The following is a 24,292-nucleotide window of genomic DNA, read 5'->3' as shown; positions in this document are numbered from 1 at the left end:
TTTCACAAGTTCACAAGAGTTACGGAGGGGTTTAAGAATGAGAGCGAGGGACGACCCGTTCGTCTCCACCCCTTACATGGCGGTGTCCTCCAGCTGCCATGAGCTCATTCATTCCCCTAAAAGGATGCTGCATCCCCAGTGTCGGATATTAGTGGAGCAGAGCAGATTCAAAATAATCGCCGTGAAAATAAAAAGAAGAGGTAAAAATAGCGAGGAGAGGAGAAATTAGACGGGGGGGGAAAACTGGCGGAGATGCTCACAGCTCCTCCAGATGCAGCCCATGGTGTTTCCAGAAAATCTTTAATAGCGTCATAAAATGTATAATATGTTTGAATTTGACTTTGTAAAGTGCCTTGATATGACATGTTTCATGAATTGGCGCTATATAAATAAAATTGAATTGAATTGAATTAAAATGAAATGAAACAAACTGCAGCTCCACAGTAAAAAGGAGCGATGCAGAGGCGTGGAGGAAGACGTGCACTGCAAAAAGGGAACTAAAAGTAAGTAAAAATTTCTTGAAATTAGTGTATTTTTCCTTGATTTGAGGAGCTAAATAAGACTATTTGCCAATGGGATGAGTATTTTTACCCCTAAAATAAGATAGGTAGATATCCAGCACTTGAAATAACATGATGATGGAAATGAATTGTTCCTATTTTAAATGCAAAAATCTCATTCCATTGGCAAATTATTTATTTACCTGCTCTAATAAAGGAAAAATACACTACTTTCAAGAAGAGTTCACTTACTTTTAGTTCCTTTTTTGCAGTGTGGCGTGCTGATCGCCTGCTGGAAACCGACACAACCTCAACAGAAAGGAGACAAAACCTTCCAAACTTCTCAGATGGCAACAGATGGATCCAAAACTGACGCTGGACGGTTACATTCTGCGTGGATCCCTCCGTTCCTCTTAGAAAACAGACGCCTGCGAGGTTCCCCAGCTTTGTGCCGGGTACGACCGAGCAACACGAGTCTTTTAAAAAACGACTCGCCCCGCAGCGATATCTGTTGACGCGCACGTCGACGGCGAGGCGGCCAGCTGTTACCTTTAGGCGGGAAGTAGGATTTGCTTTCAGCTTTGTGGGGCCAGTCCACCACCAGGTGTCCGTAGCGGCGGAAACTGTTGGTGATTTCGTCTGCGGGGGGGAAAAAACAAGAGAGGAGAATGTGATGAAGCTCAACCGGCTCAGGTTTGCTCGGGCGATATCAAGCAACAGAGACTCAGCGTGCAGCAAAGATTTAGACTTCGGAGGTTTTGCTCCCCTGGTTGCAGCAGTTGGGCAGCTGCTGCGTTAAACAGGGATGCAGGCGGAGAAATGGGCTGAACCGGGCTGTGGGAATTCCATGTTGTATTGCTGGGAGCGTTTACTCAGTAGTGCATGGTCTTGGTTAAATGCACAAGCTTTATTAAAAATAAAAACTAAACTTCAGCTCAGGATGGAAGTGGTCGGTCAGTTTAACCCGGGGGGACAGGATGGGAAAAAGGAGCCCCACGGCAGGCGGGGATCGCCGTTTTTCTGCAGCTACCAGCATTTTAAATGCACGGCAGCCATGTTGCATTTTGAGGTCGTGGTTGGTGAAAGGAGCACCGTGTTTCCCAATTCCGACTTCACACACTGCAAAAACAGAACTAAAAATAAGTAAAACGTCCTTAAAGTTAGTGTATTTTCCTTGATTTGAGCAGGTAAATAAGATGATTTGCCAATTAAATAAGATTTTTGCACTTAAAATAGGAACAACTCATCTCCATCAACTTACTTCAAGTGCAGGATGCCTAATTATCTTATTTTAGGGGTCAAAATACTCATTCCATTGGCAGATAATATTATTTACCTGCTCAAATCAAGGCAAATACACTAACTTTAAGAATGTTTTACTTATTTTTAGATCAGTTTTTGCAGTGCAGGATCTTTATGAGCACACTGCAAAAAGAGGACTAAAAGTAAATAAGATTTTCTTGAAATTAGTATCTTTCTTTCTTGATTTGAGCAGCTAAATAAGACTATTTGCCAATGGAATGAGTATTTCTACCCCAAAAATAAGGTAATTGGATATACTGCACTTGAAATAAGTTGATGGAGATGAGTTGTTCTTGTTTTAAGTGCAGAAATCTTCTTCCATTGGCAAACACTCTTGCTCAAATCAAGGAAAAGGCACTTATTTCAAGAAAGTTTTACTAACTTCTAGTTCCCTTTTTGCAGTGCATTTTCCCAACGCGGAGCTTGGACACGTCGACCTGTGAATGTACCCTAAACGCGCAGCGGCAACAAATAAGAACGTTTGCTTTCGCTGTTTGACTGAAACACACACAGCTAAAATAAATGAAGATCCTGTTGTGCTCCTGCTTTAAGACAACGTGGTGGTGCTTTACTGCTGTGGTGCTCCACCACCGGCCTGGTGCATCAGACAAGATACAAATAAAACAATCATTTTTTATTTTGTTTTATTAAAATCAGAATTGATTTAGAAAGGGTTTAGGAGTGGCTCTTAAGGAGAAAATTCACACTGCACCGCACTGCAAAAACAAAACTAAAAATAAGTCAAATTATCTTGAAATTAATGTGTTTGTCCTTTATTTAATCGTGTAAATAAGATGATTTGCCAATGGAATGAGATTTTTGCACTAAAAATAGGAACGACTCATCTCTGTCATCTTATTTAGAAGGCAGTATATCTAATTATCTTATTTAGGGGGTCAAAATACTCATTCCATTGGCAAATCATCTTATTTATCTGCTCAAATAAAGGACAAACACATTCATTTCAAGATATTTTGGACTGATTTTTAGTTCTATTTTTGCAGTGCGGGAATCGGTATTGTAAGTGAAAGTGTCAATGTGCCCAAAAAACAAAAATGTCAGTGTGACTGTAACAGACAAGAAGCTTCCCACTGTGAAAATTGGACATGTATCAGGCTGAACACAACATCTCCATTTACACACACAACAAAAAAAAAAAAAACATCCTTTACCTTCATCTATGTCAGGGGGAAGGCCTCCGACAAAGACTTTCCTGGAGTAGCGCTCCATCCTCTCCCCGTTCTGGCAGCGGGTCGGTGAGTTCAGGCCCGGAGTCAGGGAAGGGTCGCCGTGGCCGTCGTTGAGGAAGCCATCTTCAAAGGGGAAAAGACAGGAACGACCTGGACGGAGCGGAAACCACGAAAGACGAGCAGAGAGGCAGAGCAGAGGGGGGAGGAGGGAGAGGGACCAGAGCATGAAGTGAAGAAGGGAGGGAAGGAAGGTGCGAGGAGACGGTGAGTTTTTACACATGGAAGCCGTTAAAAAAGCCCAGCCAGCACTCGTCCGACACCCAGACCCCCATGAAAGAAAAGGTTTTCCTCAGACCCCGGCAGCTGGTGAGCAGCTTTACGTCTAAAGCTCAGGGACTAGAACTGCATCAACGGCTCTAAAAATCAACGGGCGGCGTATCTTTCTGCTGAAAATCAAGCAGTAGTGGATAAACGTGAAAAAGAAGCTATGAGGAAATAATTTAAAGAAGCAAAAATAGAAATAAATACCCACGTTTACATCCAGGGCTGGACGATAATTCAATAACGATATATATTGACGATAGAAAAAAAGGGTCAATAAAAAGTTTAATAACAGTTTTCCTTCCCTTTGCATTGTAGCCAATCATGTAGGTTAATATTACAGTCGTTACATCCTCCCAACCAATCACAACGCAGACCCAGGAAATGCTGTGTCACCAAGCTCCGCCCCCTTCAAAGAGGTCAGAGAGCACACGTTCCTTTGTCTTTTTTTAAATCTTGACGTTTTGGTAAAAAGTTGGTTGAATAAAGTGTAGAGTTTGAATTCAGTGTTTGTGTGTTCTGTATCTAAAAATAGGTTGCTAAGCAACACCATAAAATGGCCAGGGCTGCACTTAAAATATATGTTTTGAATTTGTTGATAATTATCGATATCGATCAATTATTTTATCGATATGCTTTTTTTCTGTATCGTCCAGCCCTATTTACATCCAGGGAAAAGCACAGAGTATAATAATGTGACAGTAATGTTACAGATCATGTGGTTTTTGTATTCTCGCCGTAATCATCGTGATTTTAGAATTGCCCTTTATCATTTTAACACATTTTAAAAGGGTTTAAGACTTTAATCTCTTGCACACGGCCGTCTTGAGGCGAGCTCATCTGGTTTCTGTCAGATTTACTTTTAGACTCTGGCTAAGCTTTTCCTAAAACAAGCTTTTCATTCTTTTGGTTTATCTGGGTTTGTGTTTTTTTTTTTCGGCTCGGTCCGGTCCCTCTTTCTCTGTCCATTAGCTTTTCGGTTCTTAAAGAGGTAACACCGCAGCATGATGCTGCCACCACCTTGTTTCAATGTGAGGATGATACTCCTTTAAGGGATGTTCGATGTTATTTTGTGCTACAAATACGTGTCGGGAACCAAGCCCCTCGTCGTCACTTGTCAAGCCGGACCTGTGTGTCTTCTTTGAACTTTACTTCTTAGTCCAGTATATGGATAATTTACAGGAGACTGACCAAACTCCGTTTTTGTCTTTTCATTTAATTTGTCACTGTTGCCCCATTTTCTTCTCCAGTTACGGATGAAGCATCGATGAACCTGGGTTATATTCCTGCTCTTTTCCTGACTGATTGGTTGGTACACTGCAAAAACTGATCTAAGTTAGTGTATTTGTCCTTGATTTGAGCAGGTAAATAAGCTTATCTGCCAATGGAATGAGCATTTTTACCCCTAAAATAAGATAATTAGACATCCTGTACTTGAAATAAGATAATTGAGATGAATTGTTCCTATTTTAAGTGCAAAATTCTTATTCTATTGGCAAATCATCTTATTTACCTGCTCAAATCAAGGACAAACACACAAATTTTAAGAACATTTACTTACTTCTAGTTCCGTTTTTGCAGTATACTTTGTCACCTCTATGCAAACTTTGGCCTTAACTAAAAGACGCAAATGAAGCAAATCGCCGCAGAGTTTCAACACACGGCATAACGGAAGCTCCTCGTCTCTGCCCTGAAGATGATTCAAAGACTTATGTTGGAGTCGGCGGTCGGCAACTTTGGAATCAATCCAATCAAAGTGATTACAAGGTGAAGAGTTTTATTTCTAAAAGGCAGATTTTTTTTTCCTCCCCCCTCTCTCAACACCCGACACAAAATTAACCCAAACCCCTTCCTGATTGAAGCCACAAGATGGGGAAAAAGTGTCAAAATTAACATGATTTCATTAAAACCACAGCACAGATGAAAGGCATGAAATGGCACCACAATAACACCCCCGCCCCCCCCCCCTTTTCAATCAGCCTCTTTGCAACAAACAAGGCCAGCGCGGGAAGCAGAACCCCAGAGAAAAAGCCACACGTTACCTCGTCTGCGGCCATAGCTGCGGGCTGCTTGTCAGCACCATGGAGGGGGGAGAAGGACACGGGAGACGGAGGGACGGGTCGGGAACAGGGAAGGGAAAAAAGATACAGAGACATGGGTTTGGCTGAAATAAACCAAAAAAAAAAAAAAAACAGGAACATCTCTAAAGGTAACAATGACACCACAGATGGCCACGCCTAAAGCTTGGGCAACGGGACGTGAAGGATTATTTAAAAAAATAATAAAACCTGCTGCACCTGCCTCGGCAACAGAGGCGTGCACTGCAAAAATGGAACTGAAAAAAAAAGGTCAAATTTTCTTGAAATGAGTGTATTTGTCCTTGATTTGAGCAGGTAAATAAGATTGTCTGCCAATGGAATGAGTATTTTGACCTCTAAAATAAGATAATTAGACATTCTGCCCTCCAAATAAGACGATGAAGATGAGTTGTTCTTATTTTAAGTGCAAAAATCTCATTCCATTGGCAAATCATCTTATTTACCTGCTCAAATCAAGGACAAATACACTCATTTCAAGAAAATTTGACTTATTTTTAGTTCCATTTTTGCAGTGTGCAGATGCCGCTTGCTGCACTGTGAAGAGGGAACTAAAAATAAGTAAAATTTTCTTGAAAATTAGTGTATCTGTCCTTGATTTGAGCAGGTAAATAAGATGATCTGCCAATTGGAATAACATCTTTGCACTTAAAATAGGTACAATTCATCTCCATCATCTTATTTCAAGTGCAGTAAATCTAATTATCTTATTTTAGAGATTAATTGTTCCTATTTCAAGTGCAAAAATCTTATTCTATTGGCAAATGGTCCTATTTACCTGCTCAAATCAAGGAAAAATACAATGATTTCCAGAAAATTTCACTTACTTTTAGTTCCCAAAGGGAGACGGTGGGGGGGGGGGGGGGTGACGTAGCAGCGTAACGCACGGCCCACACAGCCGCCGATTGTAATCTGAGTTTAATGAACCTGCAACGGCTCGGCTTCCTGCTAATCTTCCGCGGATATTCACAAACGAGGCCATAAAGGAGCGCGCTCGCTGGAGCCGGCGGTGCAGCCGGTTAGTCATTATCATGTCCCTGGTGAAATATTAAAAGCTGCTGAGGGGTCAGCTAGGGCAGGCCAGCAGAGAGTGGAAACTTCCCGAAGGACACCGTGGGTGTGTGTGCAAGCGGCTGCTTCAGCGTCAGGGACATGCGGGGGGGACGGCGACCCGGTTGGACCCCTCGTAACTTGTAGCCGTCGCTGAGTCGTCCACCGGTCTCACTTTGTTGCTTTGACTTTGTCTTACCTGGACTCTGGCCACGCCTATCCATATGGTTGATGCTGTTTGTCATTGCACTCCAGTTTTGCCCCTTTGTGTATTTATATGCATCTTTTTTTATATACACTGCAAAAACGGAACTAAAAATAAGTCAAATTTTCTTGAAATTAGTTTATTTGTCCTTGATTTAGGCAGGTAAATAAGATGATTTGCCAATAGAATGATATTTTTACGCTTAAAATAGGAACAACTCATCTCCATAGTCTTATTTAGAGGGCAGCATATCTAAATATCTTATTTTAGGGGTCGAAATACTCATTCCATTGGCAGATAATCTTATTTACCTGCTCAAATCAAGGACAAATACACTAATTTCAAGAAAATCTGACTTATTTTTAGTTCCGTTTTTGCAGTGTAGGAATAAAATTATCCAGTGTGGTTTTTAAAGTTTAGCTTTTCCCCTTTCGGTCCACATTTTCCTTTTCGTAGAAGGTACACCTTGTCTGGTGTTTTTCTCTTGATCGCCATCCTGGACAGACCCACTGAAAGTACTATTGCTGACAATATAATGTGTAATATCTTTGTGTTACTCCGACTTAATAGAAGGTATTCTAGGCCCTAGCGCTTTAGTGCCATTGATGGAGTCATTGATACGTAGGCTGTTTTTATTTCTTATAGAGGGTACCCCTGGCTACAGTGCATCTCTGTGCAGCTTTGGTCTCTGCCGTGCATGGAGCGACTGATTCTACTATTGCTAAAGGGTAACTGACCCCCAAATGAATTTTCTTTGCTAATAAACTGTTTTAGTTTTATAGTGATGTCTGTATATCCTGCTGATTATTTTGACATTTTACTGCATATTTGTTAAAAATCCTGCTTTTGTGTCTAAAACCGTCAGTGTGGCGCCTTCCTCAGGTTAAACGGTGGTCTTGCATTGAATTTTGAATCAATATTTCTATTGGTTCAAAAGTTTTTGCGACGTCATTTGGAGAAACTGATGTGTCAGCAGCTCCGCCGCTGTGGAGCATAAAATCAGCTCCGTCTTGTGCCTCCGTAGAAAGTTAACACGGTGAGCTTTGCGGTCTTTTATATGGATTTTCCAGGTTAGCGATTTGTTAGCTTAGCATTCAGTTTGTTTATTTAGCATGTTTCCTGTTTCACCGGGCGGAGTAAGGCTTTGGTGCGGTGATGAGGGACTCTTTAACATTACCTTTCTGCCTTTTCTCAGTGTTTCTTTCTCGTAGAAAGTACCCCATGCTCAGTACCTTTGTGTTTACCTCTGCTCCAATTCATCTGGTTGCTTTGTTTTTATTTCTCTTCCATTGACAGACAGTATACAAAATTAATGGCAGCAGAAACGCTAGTCCTCCGTCATATAGATGGTACTCCAGGTTCAGTGCTCCTTTGTATTTTCTTGTCTCATTGCTTTCTCTTAACCCCCACCTGGGGATGGAGGATGGCTGATTATAAACAACCAGAACTTTTTTTCCTCTGTTGAAGTGGAGTTTTTCCTTTCCACTGTTGCCACATGCTTGATCAGGGACTGCTGTGAAGGTAAAGACTGGAAGCAATTAAATAGGCTTCCAAAGACGGATAACTTTTAACCAAATACTTATATAGGACAAATGACTTTGACAGTAAAGTATTATAATTTGATCAGATGATCCAGTTATGTTGGAGGGAGTTGGATTGTTTTGAACTGAATTTGGACTGGACAACTTTGTCGTTGGCTTTTAATTTGCACTACATACTGAACTGAAATAATAATAATTAAAAAAAAGTTTGATAATTTAAATGATTCAAGGGAACTTGATCTTTCTGTTCAACGCACAGTTAATAAAGCTCAGATTTACTTTGTTTTGAGCGATTTTTTCCCCCCCAGTCTGTGAAAGGATAAAGATAAAACCTGAAATCCCGCTGTTTAAAAACAAAAGCACAAAGGAGGCAAAACGCAGTTTACCACAGTGCAAATGTCAGCAAACAGCAGGGGATGGGGGGGCTACTCAGTCCCGACCAGCTCGTCCAGTACCCCCTAACTCATCAGCCACAAAAGCAGACTTGTCTCCTCCAAAACCAATATGGGCCTTAGCATTGTCAGGGCGCCATTATCCCAGCTGCCTCTGGTTCGTCTGAAGTGAGTGCATTGTCTCTTCTGCCTGGCTAAGTTTTCATTAGAGAAGATCTCGGACTGCGACACCAAAAAGGAACCTGGGAAGTCTCGCTTGCAGCTTCGCCCTTTTCACCGCCTGGCCTCAGCAAAAACAAAGTCACCTAGCAACCGGGGAGAAAACGAAGGGCGCTCTCTGGGCTGGGAAAGCATCGGATGCCTCAGCGACGGAGACAATGCAACCCACCAGGGAGAAGGGAGTTAAGAATAAGCACAAACTTCAAACCGTGTGCCGTCTGGGAGGGAGAGGGAAATCTGGGTGATTCCTCGTTGGTGCCGTGAGCTTGAAAGTCTTTTCCTGCTCTGCTCCTCTTAAAGACCTCAAAGACGGACCTGCCGTCCCATCATCAGACAAGCAGCAACGAGAGGAGGACCTTCACTTAAGAGCTTCGCTGCTTTCTTCTTCACTTCAAAAGCAACTAAAGTCTTCAGAGATACAGCTAATGGGAAGAAAACGAAGGAGGAACTCCTAAAAGCTCATACACGCTTCGGCAAGACCTCAAGAGACGATCTGCACCAATAAACGACAAAAAGGAAAATCTAACTGTGCAAGAAAACGTTCCGACAAGAAGACCAAGATGCCCGACTTCACACGTCATCGTAACCGGCGGGCGGACAGAAGCCCATAGAGAAAGCTGGAGCGTTACTAAAACAGGGGCATCTAAAGTACAATATCATTTAACAATAATTCACTTCAGTGATTCAATGAAAGAAGTGAAAACCTGCAACATACAGATGCATTAAACAAAGGGAAATATTTCTTTCTTTTTGTACCTTTAGATGATTGTGGCTTACAGCTGATGGAAACCTAAGATCCAGTTTAAGATAAGATAAGATAGGATTTATTGATCTCACATTTGAGAAATTCACATGTCACATCAGCTCAGTAATCAGTAATCAGAAGAAGAGGAAGGGGCCAAAGTAGGACAAGTTTTCATCATCATCAGTTTCATCACACAGGACGAGTAAAGGTTTATACAAAAACGTCATGTTGTGGCCTACACAGTCATGGGGAAGAACGCTGACACGGCCCACAAGTCTTCGTCATGTCCGAGCTTAACACTGGAAAGTTTAGTGGAAGGATAACGTAAGGTAGAAGAACGTGCACAAGCATCAGGGGTCGGTTGAACCTTTAAAAAGTGCTGTGAAGCAAAGCGTGTTCAAACGTTCGGGTTGGAAATCAGGGTCCCAGAGTCTGGAGGAAGAGCAGAAACTGTGTATATAGCTCTAGATTCTGTATATATTTATATATTTTGTCTGCACCATCAACACTAAGTGCAAACCTACTTGGTAATAAACATGATTCTGATTCATATATAGATAGGCCAGTGGGAAGTCTCCGAGAGATGTTACAGCATTTCATATTTCCTGCTGCTGACAAAACCTGGCCTGAACCCCACAGGAAATCTACGGAGCACTCACTGCAAAAATGGAACTAAAACCAAGTAAAATTTTCTTGAAATGACTGCATTTGTCCTTGATTTGAGCAGGTAAATAAAATAATCTGCCAATGAAAATTTGTATTTTGATCCCTAAAATACGAGAATTTGAGATCCAATGCTTGCAATAAGACGATGAATATGAGCTGTTCCTATTTTAAGTGCAAAAATCCTACTCCACTGGCAGATAATCTTAATAACCTGATCAAATCAAGGGAAAATACACTAATTTTAAGTACATTTTACTTACTTTGAGTTAATTTTTGCCGTACTGTCAAGAGGAAGACAAGAGACACCGCAGCCAGGGATGCTGCTGAGCAGAAGGTCGATAATAAAAGAACCTGGGCTTCCTGAAAAGCTCAGCAGAACCACAGCCGGACCTCCACCACCCTCCACCGACCAAGTGCAAATACATACATACAAAACACGGAGATACGTTCAGTAGGCCTACACTGCAAAAACGGAACTTAAAATAAGTAAAATCTTCTTAAAAATTAGTGCATTTGTCCTTGATTTGAGCAGGTTAATAAGATGATTTGCCAGTGGAATAAGATTTTTGCACTTAAAATAGGAACAATTCATCTCCATCATCTTATTTCAAGTGCAGGATGTCTAATTATCTTATTTTAGGGGTAAAAATACTCATTCCATTGGCAAACATTCTTATTTAGCTGCTTAAATCAAGGACAAATGCAATCATTTTTAAGAAGATTTTACTTATTTTTAGATCCGTTTTTGCAGTGTACACACGCTGCAAAAAGGGAACTAAAAGTAAATAACAATTTCCTGAAATTAATGTATTTTTCCTTGATTTGAAGAGCTAAATAGGACTATTTGCCAATGGAATGAGTATTTTTACCCCTAAAAAAAAAAAAAATTAGACATCCTGCACTTGAAATAAGATGATGGAGATGAGTTATTCCTATTTTAAGTGCAACAATCTTATTCCATTGGCAAATAGTCTTAATTAAGGAAAAATACACGGATTTCAAGAAAATTTCACTTTTACTTCCCTTTTTGCATTGCATCTTTACTAAATCAATTAGTTTTATGTAGAGTTTACATTTTCTGAGAACTTGCATGTTTGTTTGTCTTTTTAAGCAGCTGCAAGACGTGATCCTCACAGTTAACAGATATTTGTACCTGCATAGTCAGATCAGCAGTAAAACGGCGCATTACGATGCGAAGAAAACAACCAAAGGACATACTGCAAAAACGGATCTAAAAATAAGTAAAATGTTCTTAAAATTAGTGTATTTGTCCTTGATTTGAGCAGGTAAATAAGATTATTTGCCAATGGAATGAGTATTTTGACTCCTAAAATAAGATAATTAGACATCCTGCACTTGAAATAAGATGATGGAGATGAGTTGTTCCTATTTTAAGTGCAAAAATCTTATTCCATTGGCAAATCATCTTATTTACCTGCTCAAATCAAGGTCAAATACACTAATTTTCAGAACATTTTACTTATTTTAAGTTCCGTTTTTGCAGTGCAGGAAATTCAGAAATCCACGTAGTGGTGGATGGATTCTCGTCCTGATGCTGTCACCCTGGTTGAGTCATGGAGGGGGGAGGGGGGGGGGTCTAGTTTTACATGAGGGGTATTTTTGGAGGAGCTATTCCCAGGTCAAGTGTGCATGGTTCCCACAGCGCTCGGAGGTCTGACCTGGGTTTATGGTGTCAGGGAATCCAAACCCCCGGGTGGGCAGGTATGCCCAGAGCGTTCTCACACAGCTATTACTCAACTAACTCTGTGTTTTTCTTTGAAAATAAAATAGAAAAAAATACAGATCACTGGAAGTAGAACTAAAACCAGTCAACAAAACCGAAGCAAATGTGATTTTTTCCCCCCCCCAATAAAGAGAAACGTGACTCACTATTTAGGGGTAATATGTGGTCTGCTCCAGGATGGTGAAAGTTGAGTCCGATGCGTCCTGTAAGATGAAAACAAAGAGAAACAAAATGTTATAAACGGGCACCAGTCATCCCTGTTAAAAATGAGAAAGCACAGGAACGAGTTAAAATGAAATTAATTAAGCGACCACAGACGACTGAAACAGAACAACAAAAAAGGAAAACCACACAAACATGCTCCTGGTGTCTCACACAAACTCGCACAGACAGAAGCAGCTGGAGGGATTGGATCTGAAGCGGGCCGTCTTACATGGGCACGCGCTTTAATGGGACGTCTAATTTAAACTTCCTGGTTATCTGTCTCTGACGTCATATTCACAAAGGAAACTACAAGAAAAAAAAACCGCCCGATTTAGGAGAAAATACTGCAGCTTTGTTCCTAACCTGCTCAGCCGGAGCTATTTCAGATAAAACAATATACAGGTGACTCTTAGTGAAATGGGAAATCAGGGGAAAGTTAATTTTCTTGTGAGTTAATTGGCTCAACAGATGAAAATCAAATAGATTTCTCACACGGAGAGCGTTATATTTTAGGTGTTTATCTCTATTAATTTGATAGATTATAGTTTCCGGCCCAGAAGAGAGAAACGGTCCCTCCGGCCAGTTCTGCGTCTGCCTCGGGTTTTCCTCTCAGCGGACAGAACCCAGAAAACCTCCAGGGCGCGATGAACAGGATGCCCGGAAGCCCAAATGACCTCAACTGATTGCTTTTAATGTGGGGGAGCAGGGTCTGTATTCAGAGGTCCCCCTGGACGATGGAGCTCCTCACCGTATCGCCAAGGCTGGGTCTAGCCCTCATGACATGCACTGCAAAAGCGGAACTAAAAATAAGTTAAAAAAAAACGTCTTGAAATGAGTGATTTGAGCAGGTAAATAAGAGGATCTGCCAATGGGACCCCTAAAATAAGATAATTGGATATACTGCACTTAAAATTAGGAGCAAATCGTCTCAATCATCCTATTTCAAGTGCAAAAATCTTATTCCAGTTGCAGAAAATCTTATTTAGATGCTCAAATCACGGACAAATACACTCATTTTAAGAAAATTTTACTTATTTTTAGTTCCGTCTTTGCAGTGCAGGTCAGGAATCTCTTTCTTTCAGTCATCGTCCACACTGCAAAAACGGATGAAAAATAAGTAAAATGTTCTTAAAGTTAGTGTATTTATCCCTGATTTGAGCAGGTAAATAAGATTATCTGCCAATGGAATGAGTATTTTAACCCCTAAAATAAGATAATTAGATATCCTGCACTTGAAATAAGATTATGGAGACGAGTTGTTCTTATTTTAAGTGGACAAAATCTTATTCCATTGGCAAATCATCATATTTACCTGCTGAAGTCAAGAATAAATACACTAACTTTAAGAACATTTTACTTATTTTTAGATCCATTTTTGCAGTGCATTTCTCATGACAATTGACGATGGTTGGTTCTCTATATACACTGCAAAAAGGCACCTGAAAGTAAGTCAAATTAGCTTAAAATTAGTGATTTGACCAGGTAAATAAGATGATATGCTAATAGAACGAGTATTTTTTTATCCCTAACATAAAAAAATTGGATACTCTGCACTTCAAATAAGATGATGGAGGTGAGTTGCTCCTGGTTTAAGTGCAAAAGTCTCATCCCATTGGCATATAATCGTATTTATCTGCTCTAAACACGGGCAAATACACCCATTTCAAGCACATTTTGCTTTCTTTTTGTTCCCTATTTGCAGCGTAGACAGGGCGGTAAAACATAACTGCAGACAAAGCTCACGTCTGTCACTTTCCTGCCGTCCGTCATGAGCAAAATACCCCAGCAGGAACTTCCCTTCTGACCCCCAACCAGGAGGCATCAGCCCGGCGTGACAACCATGGCCGGAGAACAAAACATCTTAGACATTAACAGCGAAACCTGTTAACACAACCTTGGGTCAAACACCCTAAACTACGCCTTTAAAGTGGGGCTTAAAGCTCGATCGCATTAAGAAGAAACAGAGCAGAAGATCTATGTATTTTTCTCCAGTTCCAACACAGATGTGCTTCAAGCTACTGCGGCGCAGACGAGGTGTGAAGCTCAGGGTTTGCTCCCAGAAGATGAATTGTGAGGTGAGCCGCTGACAATAATGAAGCTAGCAGCTACACTGCAAAAAGGGAACTAAAAGTAAGTAAAATTGTCTTGAAATTGTATTTTTCTTTGATTTGAGCAGCTAAATAAGACTATTTGCCAATGGAATGAGTATTTTTACCCCTAAAATAAGATGATTAGATATCCTGCACTTGAAATACGATGATGGAGATGAATTGTTCCTATTTTAAGTGCAAAAATCTTATTCTATTGGCAAATAGTCTTATTTAGCTCCTCAAATCAAGGAAAAATACACAGATTTCAAGAAAATTTCACTGACTTTTAGCTCCCTGTTTGCAGTGTAGAACTGAATTAAAAAACCTGATCAGCAGCTTTTGAGATGGGGGGGACGTCCCTGCAGCTCCACAGGCCTGGATTTACACCCTGTTTTCAGCCCATAATCCCGGTTAGCAAAGGCAGACAAGCCTCTACCTGCACGCACCCCTTCTCATGAATCCACAGATGCATCTGACGCTGGAGCAGATATGTCACATTTTTTTTCCCCTGCCGCTATCAGCTGATTATCGTAAAGATGTGAACGCAGTCCGCGATGAAAACATCACATGGCGTGTCTCTCTGAGACAGTGGGGTGTTATCCAACCCTCCAGACGCTCCTTCCCCCTGTTTTCACCAGGAGAGTGTCTGACCCTTTCAGGCCAGGCATGTCCCAGTCCGACCGGCACCCACAGGGGCAGCGGAGCACCATCGCCCGTTTGTCAGCCCCACACTGCCAAAACAGAACAAAAAATAAGCATAATTTTCTTGAAATGAGTCTGTTTGTCCTTGATTTGAGCATGTAAATAAGATTATCTGCCAATGGAATGAGTATTTTGACCCCTAAAATAAGATAATTAGATATTAAATAGGATGATGGAGATGAGTTTTTCTTATTTTAAGTACAAAAATCTTATTCCATTAGCAAATCATCTTATTTACACGATTAAATCAAGGACAAATACACTAATTTCAAGAAAATTTAACTTATTTTTAGTTCCGTTTTCGCAGTGCACAACGCGGTTTTCGGCTCAAACGTCCGACCGATCGGACAGAATCAGTTTCAGCTTCAAAGCGGGTCGTAGACTTTAACTCAGTGCCATGGCGTCTGAAACAGACGACGCGTGACGGCGGATGCTGCTGCTGCTTTGATCGCTGCAGGGTGATTGTCCCAACGGCATCGGGCCGGCCTTTCTGTCCACGTTAGTCGTTTTTGGGAGACGCGGGGAGACAGTTGCCTTCCCCCAAGCCTTTAAATAACTCTGGGCCTGTGCCATCCGCTTCCCCCCAAAAGAGATGATTGGCATGACCAGGGGGGAAGCTGTTCCGGTGACATTTCCTCTCAGCGCTATTCCCAACATCTCCATGGTGGTCACGCAGTGGCGACGCTGCTCAAAGGATACCATCCATGTCCTTGTTGACTCAACAAACAGCAGTCCCCCCCCCCACGTTATCGCCCGGCTGGATCGGCAACACGGACGATGGGTTGTGCTGTGACCGGTGGGCAAACAGCAGTCTATTTCAGGCCCAGTCATAATCTGCACTGCAAAAACGCAACTAAAAACAAGTAAAATGTTCTTAAAATGTGTGTATTTGTCCTTGATTTGAGCAGGTAAATAAGATGATCTGCCAATAGAAGAAGATTTCTGAACTTAAAATGGTAACAATTTATCTCCATCGTCTTATTTCAAGTGCAGGATGTCTAATTATCTTATTTTAGGGGTGAAAATGCTCATTGCATTGGCAGATAATCTTATTTACCTGCTTAAATCTAGAACAAAAACACTAATTTTGAGAACATTTCTACTTATTCTTACATCCATTTTTGCAGTGTGCCTGGACGATATTTTGTGCAAACGTCCCGACGGCAGAGGTTTAAGCGGCACGGCAAAAAAACTAAACAGGAATCTGCTTTAATCTCATTACCAAGCGACGTCGGCCGTCATCAGCTTTGACCAAGAGCTCTCGTCGTTTTAATCCCATCTGAACTGTGTCGCACTTACATCATCACCGAAAACATGTCAACATATCACATAAAAAAAATAAAATAAAAAATATCACATTATTGGGATTTTTTTTTTTAAATGTGATGCCAGACTACATTCCTCTACGTCTACTCTGATAACCGTAAATAAGACCCATAAGCCACCTACTGCCTTTGGAGAGACAACCACGTAATATAGTGCAGTATATTTAGCTGTGCACTCCACATATACTATCATACAGAAATATTTCCTCCCCTCACCCTAACCGTCCCCCTTCATAATCCTTTATAGGGTTCAGTATGACGCAGATTCATCCTCTGTTTCTTACAGACGTGCATTTGTGAGGTCAGACACTGATGTTGGACGACAGGAACAATTTCAACAAAGCAGACAGAATAAAGCTAATATGGCAGCTTGCTATTCAGGAAACACTCCGACACAGATTTAGCTTTTTGTCTATTATTGTCCAGCTAGGCCTTTTTGTCTCCTCTCCATGTTCCCACACCTTTCCCTAAGGCCATATTCTGTGCTCTCATCACTCGTTCTCTTCCTTTTCCCTCCATATCCATGACTTTCATTATTTCATTGCAAAAGGAATACATATTAGGGCTGTACGATTTTGCCAAAAATCTAATCTGCGACATATTTCAACCATAATTGCGATTTAATTTCTGATTTTTCTCTGCATTAACCACAAGCAACAAAGATGGCCTGTAGATTAAGATGTTTGACCATTTAAAACAAGAAATATAACTGTTTTTATTAATCAGAATATTCTTATTTAAGAGAATAGATTTTAATTGAGTTGGACCTCAATCCTGGTTGAACATAATGTTCAGACCAACAAACACGTCTGTGCATTAAACAGATTACTGATAATTTCTGGTAAAAACGTATTGATTTTATAAACACCAAAACGAGTAACTAAATTAGATTATCTCACTGCTGCAACTCTCTTACCTTCCATGTGGAGGTAAACCCGCTTTAAACATTTTACCAACACCTAAAGGATCTGATCCATTAATTGTTTCGTAGCCAAAAACTGCAGACGTCTGCAATTTGGAAATTGCATCTTTTTTAGTATTGCGATTAATTGTCCAGCCCCAATAAATAAAATGTCACGATGCACTGGTGACATCCCATCACAGAACCACACTGGGAGTCACCGAGCTCCCGAGAGCGACCTGTTGTCTCACAAGTGTTGGTAGAAACAGTCTGCATGAATAGGTGCTTGATTTTATACCCCTCAAATAAATCAGAGGCACAGACTAAACCGTCCAACATCTGTTTGGTACTAGGGCTGGACGATAATTCAATATCAATATATATCTATAGATGTATATCGATGATAGAAAAAAAGGTTAGTAAAAAGTTCAATAGAATAACAGTTTTCCTTCCTTTTTCATTCTAGCCAATCATGTAGGTTAATATTACAGTCATAACATCCTCCCAACCAATCACAACGCAGACCCAGGAACTAAGCTCCGCCCCTTTCAAAGAGTTCAGAGAGCATGCGTTCTTTTTTCTTTTTTAAAAACTTGTAGTTTTGGTAAAAATTTGGTTGAATAAAGGTTTGAATTCAGTGTACTGTATCTAAAAATAGGTCACTAAGCACACTGCAGAAAGGTAACTAAAAGCAAGTAAAGTTTTCTTAAAATATGTATATTTTTCCTTGATTTCAGCAGCTAAATAACACTATTTGCCAATGGAATGAGAATTTCTACCCCTAAAAAAGGTTTAATTAGACATCCTGCACTTAAAATGAGAACAATTCATCTCCATCATCTTATTTCAAGTGCAAAAATCTTATTCCATTGGCAAATAGTCTGATTTACCAGCTCAATTCAATGAAAAATACAAATTTCAAGAGGATTTTACCAACTTTTAGTTTCCTTTTTGCAGTGCAACAGTAAAAAATGACCAGGGCTGCACTTAAAATATGTTTTTAATTTGTCGATAATTATCGATATCGATCAATACGATTTCTGTTTTATCGGTACGCTATTTTTCTATATCGTCCACCTCTATTTGGAACCATTTTTTTATGTTTGAACGCCTAAAATCCAGAGAAATACACTGTTTACGCTAATAATAGTTAGCTTGGTAACTTGGTAATTACGAACTTCGACAACACAAATGAATGCAGCGTTAAAGCAGCATGTTAACAACTTTATGGGAAAAAGCCCAGCTGCGGTTATGGGTGCGTCAAGAGCAAGGTGTGGAAATAGCTGTGATTAAGAGGATTAAAAGTTTTGTAAGCACAGAAATGTGCAGTGAGGATATCTGCACAAACAGGAGAAAATAAAATGATAAGAATATGGACTCTGAAGAGGCATACAGGTATAATCAGTGGGAAAAAGGTTCAAATTTACCTTTGGGTATAAATAAAGGTCACTGATTGATTAAAAAAAAAAGCCTCATTACAGCCCAAGATCAAGTCAACAATTCTCTGGAAAGTAATCACAAGCAGCCATAAAGGTCATTCAGAGATGGTGCCATATATTACACTTTTAATTAGATGTGTGGTTTTTACGTTGTTTTGTATGTTTTCCATCTTGTTTTGTAATGTTGTTTATGTATTGCTTTGTATACTGTTTTTTGTATTTATATATATACTATATAAATAAATTGTACTTACTTACTTACTAATGCAAGAAAAGAAAAAGAATTAGATAAATCCCTTAATTGTGCTAAATCAAACCTGTGTCCAGTTCTCAGGTTAAAAACATCCTTATATTTTTTTAATAAAATAACAGCAAATGTGTCTTCTAATCCAGGGAACGTTTTAGAATGTATTTATGTTTTGAAAAATCTGGGGAAAGTGCCTTCATAATAACAATAAATAAAAGAGTAAAAACATGCCCAGACTTGTTTCGTAGCCTAAACTGGCTGGGCTTAGTCATGCCTACGGGAGCCACAACAAAACACGGCACTGACACGGAGCCGTTCGCCTGCAACCTTTAAACACGGCAAATAAACGCGCCGTCTTATCGCCGTCAAGTCATTACAGGCCGTTTAAAGTGCGAAGCCGTCTCGTGTCGAGTCAATTACGTCAGCCGAAAAAAGTTTAAGGGGTCAAATCCGACCGGCCAGTTGAACCTTGGCCCCTGGGCAAACGTGGATCGTTACGTTTCTGGGCTGGGTGAGCGGTACGTTTTTTTTTTACCTTCCTGCCGTCCGTCACGCATTGCAAAAAGAGAAGTAAAAATAAGTAACATTTTCTTGAAATGAATGTATTTGCCCTTGATTTGAGCAGGTAAATAAGACTATTTGCCAATGGAATGAGTATTTTTACCCCTAAAATAAGATGATTAGAAATCCTGCACTTGAAATAAGATGATGGAGATGAATTGTTCCTATTTTAAGAGGAAAAATCTTATTCCATTGGCAAATAGTCCTATTTATCTGCTCAAATCAAGGAAAAATCCTTTAATTTCAAGAAAAAAAAAATCTTATTTTGAGGCCTATTTTTGCAGTGCGGCACAGCTTTACCCCAGGATGACACTTAGGTGGAGCATCCAGCTGTTACCAAGCACTACCTAAACACGCCGTCCCTCACGCGGCCGCTGCTGGGCCTGAAATTCATGCTTTCCGTTGACCGGTGACACACGGAGACAAACAGTGTCAGTGTTTGCTTTCCCTTACGGACTCCCGCCGCTTATTATGACTCAGTTGGTCCTCCTGGGTGACACGATGGCCGTCACGCGTCCAGCTCAGAAACACCAGCAACGCTCTGTGAATCACAACGTTCAGCAGATTGTGCCGGGATTTCCTGTGACAGATCCACACAGAGCAGGGGCGTGATCGAACCGTTTTTAAAGACACGTTCTAAAAGAAGTCTTTTTGGATTCGGATTTGCTTTACTCATCTAGAGACAAAAGATTTTATTTTTATTTTTTTTTTTTTACATATTCCTGGTTTTTAAAAGAGCTCAGGCTGAGTCAGGTTGCTACACTGCAAAAACAGATCTAAAAATAAGTAAAATAATCTTAAAGTTAGTGTATTTATCCTTGATTTGAGCAAGTAAATAAGATTATCCGCCAATGGAACGAGTATTTTTACCCCAAAAATAAGATAATTAGACATCCTGTACTTGAAATAAGATGATGGAGATGAATTGTTCCTATTTTAATTGCAAAAATCTGCTTAAATCAAGGACAAATACACTGATTTTAGGAACATTTTACTTATTTCTAGTTCTGTTTTTGCAGTGTAACGACTGTCATTGTTACACCTGTCGATGCACACCGCAAAAACGGAACCTAAAATACGTAAAATGTTCTTAAAATTAATGCATTTGTCCTTGATTTGAGCAGGTAAATAAGGTAATTTGCACATGGAATAAGATTTTTGCACTTAAAATAGGAACAACTCATCTCTATCATCTTATTTCAAGTGCAGGATGTCTAATTATCTTATATTAGGGGTCAAAATACTCATTCCATTGGCAAATAATCTTATTTACCTGCTCAAATCAAGGACAAATACACTAACTTTAAGAACATTTTACTTATTTTTAGATCTGTTTTTGCAGTGCAGTTGTCCCTGATGAATAACATCGATGTTCCTGCTCTGTATGTTGTTAAATCCTGTCTTAGTTTAGGAATTGTGCCAGCTGGTTTCAAACATGCATTCGATGCAAAAGCATTTTAAGCGTCCGGTGCATCAGGTTTGCATGCAAAGTCAATGGCGGATGCGCCTCTAGGAGCGTCGACAGGCCCTTGCGGCGCGTTTTGAGATTTCAAGCGTCTGAGTTGGAGGCTAGAGTTGGAAAATCTGAACTTTTGCAGGTAGACTCTGAACGTCAACCAATCAGAAAAGCCCTCTATGTGATGTGGTGGCAGATTTTCGGAAGTCGAAAGCGGAGGACAAACTCGTTTTTGCAACTTTTACCCATCCTATTATCTACGATCAGTCGAGCTATCACTACAGAGACGGTGAGGCACCTAACCTGGAGGACGATTAGGGAGGAAGTTGGGATCTTTGGTCCGTGAGGCAGACATCCTGTCTACGTTTAAGACTAGGCTTAAAACTTTCTTTTCTGACAAAGCTTCTAGTTAGAGTGGCTCATGTTACCCTGAGCTACCTCTATAGTTATGCTGCTATAGGCTTAGGCTGCTGGAGGATATCAGGGTCTATTTCTCTCCCTCTGCTGAGTTCTCCTACTGTTCTCCAATCTGCATTGTTTGTTGTTATTTCAGCTTTTAACTTTTTGTTGTCTGTCATTTCTCTCTTCATAGAAGGTACACCTGGTCTGGCGTTCTGTTAGCTGTGACATCATCCAGGGGAGACAGATCATCTATTACCATCTAACAGTACTCCTGGATCAATGTGAGCTTCTGTGCTTTCTGTGTCTCTGCTCTGTCTTCTCTAAGCCCCAGTGGGTCGAGGCAGATGAGCGTTCACACTGAGCCTGGTTCTGGTTCTGCTGGAGGTTCTCCTCCCTGTTAAAGGGGAGTTTTCCTCTCCACTGTCGCTTCATGCATGCTCAGTATGAGGGATTGCTGCAAAACCATCAACAATGCAGACGACTGTCCACTGTGGCTCTACGCTCTTTCAGGAGGAGTGAATGCTGCTTGGAGAGACTTGATGCAACCTGCTGGGTTTCCTTAGAGAGGAAACTTTCTGACCAATCTGTATAATTTGATTGGGATTGACTTTGTAAAGAGCAAGGAGATTACATGGATCATGAATTGGCTCTATCTAAATAAAGCTGAATTGAATGTAATTGAATGCAAGTTATCGAAACTACTACCATGGTAAATATTTCCCCACATTTGATGAAAAGAACGAATCAGCTTCTCCCAACGTGCGTCAGACGAGTCTGTCCACGCTTTTCTCAAAGCGTCTAAGGACGCCTTTGATGCTCAAAACTTATTTGGTGTGAACGCACCATAAGACCATTTCTCTTAAAAAGAAAACTCACTCAGGTCGCCTGGTTTGAGGTTATTTTTGGCCTATTTCTTAGTTTCCCAGAAAAAAACTACCCAACTACAGCATTTTTAGGAAGATGGTTATATTATTGAAAATGTTCAGTCTGGCTTCAGACAGTAAAATAGCACAGAGTCTGCCTCACTAGAAGAACATGATCACGTTGATGGTTGTTTGCCATGTTGTCCCCCTCCCAGCAACGCTTAAATGGCTGACATCCTATCAGGTCTTTCACAGTTATGATTAATAACGTAATCTTCCTCCAGCGCTCCGTCTCTGGAGTGCCACTTGGAGCGACCGTAACTCTGCGCCGCTTGTCTTTTCCACCGTTACGCCACTGATCCTCAGCTTCACCCGTCTTTAAAACCAGGTAACACACGTCACATTCAGCGCCTCCTTCTTGACGGTATCCAGGCAATAAAACACTGGTTAAACAGAAATTTAAACAAAAGACCGAATGCATCGTGTCCGGTGAGAATCCCACCACCAACGGCAGACACTGTAAGAAATCTGGGGTTGATTTTTCCCTCGTTTGTTGAGTTCAGCAAAGAAGTCGGTCCAAAACGGCTACAAGTCTTTAATGTGACAAATCACCCCCAAACACAGGCTGCCTGTCCATTTTAGAATAGATTTTAAACCTTTATTGTTTGTTTTTAAAGCTCTTCCGTCCTACGTTTCTCGTTTGTTGACTTTCTGCCTGCGTGGTACACTGCAAAGAGGGAACTAAAAGTAAGTAACATTTTCTTGAAATTAGTATATTTTTCCTTGATTTGAACAGCTAAATAAGACTATTTGCCAATGGAATGAGAATTTATATCCCTAAAATAAGATAATTAGACATTCTGCACTTGAAATAAGATGAGGGAGATGAATTGTTCTTATTTTAAGTGCGAAAAGCTTATTCCATTGGCAAATAGTCTGATTTACCAGCTCAAATCAATGAAAAATACACTCATTTCAAGAGGATTTTACCTACTTTTAGTTCCCTTTTTGCAGTGTAGATCCCTGAAGGCCTTCAACCCGGTTCTTCTCGGACCCAGACAACGCTCAATTGTGGCTTTTTAAATCCAAACTGAAGATGTTTTTTTGTTTTATTACTGAAGAAGGCTTTCTACACTCAGTAGCACCGTGAAATTTTAGTCCAGATTTCAAACTTTCACTTATTCCGGTGTCCTTTATCAGTTTTGTTTGTTTTGAATTTTATTTTAAAGCATAGATTTTGTTTTGTTTTTTGTTTTTTGCCATCTGGCTGGCTGTGGAGATTAGATTTAAGTCTAGGCCATTCTAACCAATCAATATGCTTTGATCTAAACCAGCCGACTGTAGCTCTGGCTTTGTTGTCCTGCCAGAAAGTGAACCTCCACTCAACGTCTCTTTTGCTGCATTTAACAGGATTTAAATTTAGCTCCATCCACCTTCCCTGCCGTTGTTAAAGAAAAACCATCCACACAGCGTGCTGCTGCAGCCACCATGTTTTAGGCTCTCGCACAGTGTTTTGCATGTAGGCAAAAATAGTTCAGTTCTGGTGTCGGTCAGCCGCAGCATCTCCTCCTGCATGTTTCACTGAGTCCTGTCTGCTTTCATTACTGCAATGCGGCTCATCTCATAGTAGCCTAAACTGTCTCCCACCTGAGCTGTGGACCTTTAGCCTCGTGAGACCATCCTGATCTCGCGAGCTTTCAAGGTTTCACTCGCAGATCAGTCTGGCTACTTTCCGTTAAAGAAAATTTGGAGCCGTTCACCAAACGAACGTCCAATCAGCGTTGGCTTTGAGGCGGATTGAGGTGTGACGCAACGAGAAGCGCGACAGTTCAGCCTAAAGAACATGGCGGCTTCAGCCAATGAAACTAGCGTTAGCGTGGCTATAGAGCAAGTTTTATCGGACTTACAGAGTATTTTTTTGCTGAGCTAACGAGCCTTTACCTGCAGCAGCAACAGTAGCTTGGCTTGTGGTTGTGTTTTCGTCGTCGCTCGTAACAGAGTGACGACGAATCTGATTGGTTCATTTGGCCCGTCTATCACCAACATAGGCCAATCAGCTAACCAGTATTTTCGCCCCTTCCCAAAATTACTTCAACGGAAGGTTTCCAGATGGATATGCGGAGCAAATCCA

The 24,292-nt window shown here is 40.7% G+C and overlaps 1 protein-coding gene across 1 annotated transcript in view; it reads right to left on the bottom strand.

Moving 5' to 3' along the window:
• cpeb3 (cytoplasmic polyadenylation element binding protein 3) overlaps positions 1-24,292 on the bottom strand; it is a 55,446-nt gene that overhangs the window by 10,509 nt on the left and 20,645 nt on the right. Inside the window, exons 4-7 of the mRNA XM_036125936.1 lie at positions 12,118-12,174; positions 5,356-5,379; positions 2,975-3,142; positions 1,050-1,139 (exon numbers count right to left, since the gene is read on the bottom strand). Coding sequence (XP_035981829.1) covers positions 1,050-1,139; positions 2,975-3,142; positions 5,356-5,379; positions 12,118-12,174 — 339 coding nt within the window. The remainder of the gene's footprint in view (positions 1-1,049; positions 1,140-2,974; positions 3,143-5,355; positions 5,380-12,117; positions 12,175-24,292) is intronic.

The sequence above is a fragment of the Fundulus heteroclitus genome, chromosome 22 (genome assembly GCF_011125445.2).
Source record: "Fundulus heteroclitus isolate FHET01 chromosome 22, MU-UCD_Fhet_4.1, whole genome shotgun sequence".
Taxonomy (NCBI): Eukaryota; Metazoa; Chordata; class Actinopteri; order Cyprinodontiformes; family Fundulidae; genus Fundulus; species Fundulus heteroclitus.
The sequence above is the reverse complement of the archived record's forward strand: the minus strand, read 5'-3'. Positions and strand labels throughout refer to the sequence as shown.